The sequence below is a fragment of the Nicotiana attenuata genome, chromosome 1 (genome assembly GCF_001879085.1).
Source record: "Nicotiana attenuata strain UT chromosome 1, NIATTr2, whole genome shotgun sequence".
NCBI classification, from domain to species: Eukaryota; Viridiplantae; Streptophyta; class Magnoliopsida; order Solanales; family Solanaceae; genus Nicotiana; species Nicotiana attenuata.
Genome location: NC_031989.1, coordinates 22336262 through 22340413, shown reverse-complemented (window position 1 = coordinate 22340413; position 4152 = coordinate 22336262). Strand labels below are relative to the sequence as shown.

Genomic DNA, 4152 nt, shown 5'->3' with positions numbered 1-4152 from the left:
TCACAACCTCTTGGTTGAAAGTGGAGGGTGCTCACCACTAGAGCAACCCACTCTTGTCGTATCAAAACAAATTGTTGGAATTCCTAAAGTAATAGACTATACTTATGCCTTCTTGTTAGATTTGATGATTTTTAATCTTGTTTAATTGTATGACTATACCATTTGATCGTCAGTGGTATAACACTCATATGATGCATATCTGGGGCCTTAAAGGATTAAACTTTACTTCAATATAACATTATAATAAAAGTCAAACTGTAAAAAGCAGTGAGACATATTTAGGAGAAGCAATAAAAGAACAAAGTTCTAAATGGATGAGAAAGAAAAAAAGGAGAAGAGCTAAGTACTATTTGAATATTCTTGTGTCTTTAGCTGCAGCTTTAGTGATTGAAGTTTTCATTTGTTCGATACAGGAATGCACTTCATAATCCAACCAATAGGCCATGAAAGTGAAGAAATACCCATGCATACGGCCCATTGCCTCCAATCCAGCCTTTCAGTATCAGCAAACTTCCGCAGGAATTCAACCATAATTACCTGGAGAAGTATTGTCATACCCACTATCCCAATAAACAGTCTGTTCTTCAGTATTCCATGGAATATGTTTTTCTTCTCCAACTTCCTGGCATGGAACTCATTGAAGACTTGACAGAAGACGAAAGTGTTGAAGATCAAGGTGTCTTTCACCTTCTTATTCACATGAAAGATGGCACTTCCTTTGAACTGCAGGATCAATAGCACTGTTACCTGGTATAAGGCTTGAGCAATGATATTCCTCCACATCACAGCAGTTATCAAAGGTTCAGTTCGTCCAACTGGTTTCTTGTTCATTAGTTCACTACTGGGTCGCTCAGTTGCCAAAGCTAAGGCCCCAAGAGTATCCATTATGAGATTAACCCATAGAAGTTGGACTGCTGTCAGAGGAACTTCTCCAGATGATGCAGCAGCAACAAAGTTGATAACAAGAGCAGCAACATTTACTGTGAGCTGAAACTGAATAAACTTTTGAATGTTATTATATACGCACCTACCCCACTTCAAGACTGTGACCACTGTATTGAAATTGTCGTCCAAGATAACTATATCGGAGCTCTCCTTTGCGACTTCTGTGCCTTGGATTCCCATGGAAAGTCCAACATCTGCGGCTTTTAATGCAGGAGCGTCATTTGTTCCATCGCCTGTTACTGCTACAACATGGCCTTTCTGCTTCAAACATTCAACCATCAAAAGCTTGTCAAACGGTGAAGATCTTGCCATCACGCATATTCTTTCAACAATCTTCATTCTCTCTTCTTGCGAGTAATTCCTGAATGTCGGTCCTTCAATTACTGCAATATTCAAGTCTTCAGCTGGTTGGAGAATTCCACATTCAAGAGCTATTGATTTGGCTGTGAACACGTTGTCCCCAGTAATCATTTTTATGCTAACACCAGCAGCCCTGCAGGATTCTACTGCCTCTTTTATGCCAGGCCTACATGGGTCCTTTAGACCCACCAGACCCAATAAGGTTAGTTCAGTTTCTTCAAGAATTTGATTTTTTGCATTGCTTTCTTTGCAAGCAAATGCAATACATCGCAAGCTCTTGCTTGCCATATATTTGATTTTCAACTCAAGTTCTTTTCTTTCTTCATGATCTATAGGTGCAATTATTCCACCTTTGACATAATAAGTGGAGCACATAGCTAGAATTATCTCTGCAGCACCCTTCCAATGTGTATGAACTTTCCCTGTACTATTTTTTAATACCAATACCCCACTTCTTTTCTTTTGTGAATTGAAAACTTCAACATGGAGGATTCGATGCTCTCGATTTAATTCATTAAAGTTCACTAGTAAATTTGTCATGGCCCATGATAGAATCGCTTTCTCAGTTGGGCCACCAGAGATTTCTGGAGGACCAGAAGGTGTCATATAAACTTCACCTGTAGTATTCAAACCAGCAGCCTCCTGTAGCATTTCAAGAACTTCAGGTGCTATCTGTGATGTCGTCATAATCATATCTGTTCCTAACCAAAATTCAGTTACCTGCAGAGGTAAAAGCAGAATTTAGATTTGATGAATTCAACCTCTAAGTTCTTACTATTGAAATCGTTGCAATTTCAAAGTTTATGGATTCAAAATTTGGTATTTTTGTAAGTATTTATGCTCCGTATCGAAGTTAGGGGGTTCAGCTGAACCCAGTAAACAAGGCTGCATCTGTTACCTGCATCTTGTGTAAGGTGAGAGTGCCGGTTTTGTCTGTGCAGATGGTAGTTGCTGATCCCATTGTCTCACATGCAGATAGCTTACGGACCATTGCATGATCCAGCATCATTCTTCTCATAGAATATGCCAAAGTTAGCGTAACAGCCAATGGCAGACCTTCTGGAATTGCAACCACTATGATGGTTACTGCTGCAGCAATCATACGAACCAAAGAATTCATGATATCACCTGCTTTGGTTTTGCTTCCTATGAACTCCCGACGACTATTGTCATATTCACTATGTCCTGTGAAGTAACGGATCAATAGAGTGACTAGAACAAGAAAAGCCATTAATAGACCAACATTCCCGATATACTTGGTAAGCTTGTTTAGCCGTTGCTGCAGTGGGGTTTGCTCATTCTTGTCATCTGTTATATTGCTCATCATCTGACCCCATGCATTATTTGTACCCACTGATGTGACAAGCATGTGTCCATATCCGTCCATTACCTTTGTTCCGCAGACCAAAAAGGGATTCTGTGTCTTGTTTATTTGAACGTGATCACTTTCACCTGCATAAGTGGTTTCAGAGTCTAATTTTATTGAGTTAAAAGTTCTGAGCTCTTTAAAGTATAGGTTCAAAACTTAAATATTTATACTACGTTTTAGGGTTTTTCACATATATATTCATTGATTTATACTGAAACAACGTAGGTCTGTCTCTGTTTACCTGTCATGCTGGACTCGTCTACTTGCAGCGAGTGGCCATCCAAGAAGAGTCCATCTGCTGCAATGTGATCGCCAATTTTAAGACAGACAACATCACCCACCACTATTTCAAAGATTGATACTTCCTGTCTGCGTCCGTCTCTCACTACTTCCACTTTTATATCTTTGCTTTCATCCGAGAGCTTCATAAACTGCCTGCTTTGTTTGAAGTTGCTGATGGAAGAGACTGCAAGGACAAGAACAACTGCAACGATGATACTTCCGCCATCATACCATCCTTCCTTGGGTCCGTGCTGTTTAATTCCGAATCCAAGGGAGAAAACAGCACATACCAGAAGGATGATAATGGTTGTGTCTTTGAAAGCTTCAAGTACAAAACTCAAGAAAGTCTTGGCTGGTGGCTTGGGATAAATGTTGGAACCAAAAGTTTCCTTTCTTTTTTCTAGTTCATTCTCATTCAATCTTAAACCTGACTTCTGGTCTGATCCAAGAATTTCGATGATTTGTAGCACGCCTCCAAATTGAAGGAGGCCATTGAAGTCTTTCTCTCTGACCAACTTGGCAAGTGCTTCCTTGTTGATGCCATGAAAGAGTTCTTCTTCCTTATGATCATTGATGCTTTCAATGTCGATAACGACAGATGGATTGCGCAACAACTGAGAAAGGATTAATGTGTTTCTACCAATCTTTTTCTTGGTCAAGAAAGTCACAAAATATATGGCTCTAAAAACCAACTGCAACCTCTTCTGGGGTTTTAATTTCCCCAGGGAACTGTCATTGCTTAAAAATATTATGGCATCACTGTGTTTGGGTGAGTGGAGAGCCATAGAGGATTAGCGCACAAAAAAATATAGCTATGCTTTTCTTTTACTGCAGGTAAATATTGAATTTTGCAACTTGTATGCATTGCATGAAGTAGTAGTACATATATAACCAAGGAAGTAAGTAATTTCCTTTCAACTTCCGAATTCTTATTCCAGTATTCTCACTGAATTACCAGTAGTTTATTAGGTGATACGTACGCGTTATTCCTTAAAACGATGCAATAGATAAGGAAAGGAAAATGTGAAGAAATTACGGTTACGTATTCCATGCAATAGTTTGTTAATGTGTAACAGATGATGAGTCAATTTCTTCAATAAAGAACGTATTTACTTCACTTCGTGAAGGAGCAAGCATTTTTGTTTTACTGAAAATCTTCCTCTACTAGGCTAACGAGTTATAAACCCTTCGGGGTT

General features: G+C 39.1%; 1 protein-coding gene across 1 annotated transcript; it reads right to left on the bottom strand.

Moving 5' to 3' along the window:
- Positions 213-3887, bottom strand: LOC109215331 (putative calcium-transporting ATPase 13, plasma membrane-type). Its single transcript, XM_019379405.1, has 3 exons — positions 2916-3887; positions 2204-2757; positions 213-2025 (listed from the first exon to the last, which is right to left on the bottom strand). The coding sequence occupies exons 1-3, from the start codon at positions 3739-3741 to the stop codon at positions 397-399; spliced, it is 3009 nt and encodes a 1002-aa protein (XP_019234950.1). The 5' UTR covers positions 3742-3887; the 3' UTR covers positions 213-396.

Excerpts from the sequence above, each read along its gene's own strand:
- LOC109215331 (XM_019379405.1), bottom strand. The coding sequence starts at position 3,741 with ATGGCTCTCCACTCACCCAAACACAGTGATGCCATAATATTTTTAAGC. Across the intron at positions 2,758-2,915 it reads AGACGAGTCCAGCATGACAG|GTGAAAGTGATCACGTTCAA; the intron begins GTAAACAGAGAC and ends CCACTTATGCAG. Across the intron at positions 2,026-2,203 it reads TCACCTTACACAAGATGCAG|GTAACTGAATTTTGGTTAGG; the intron begins GTAACAGATGCA and ends TTACCTCTGCAG.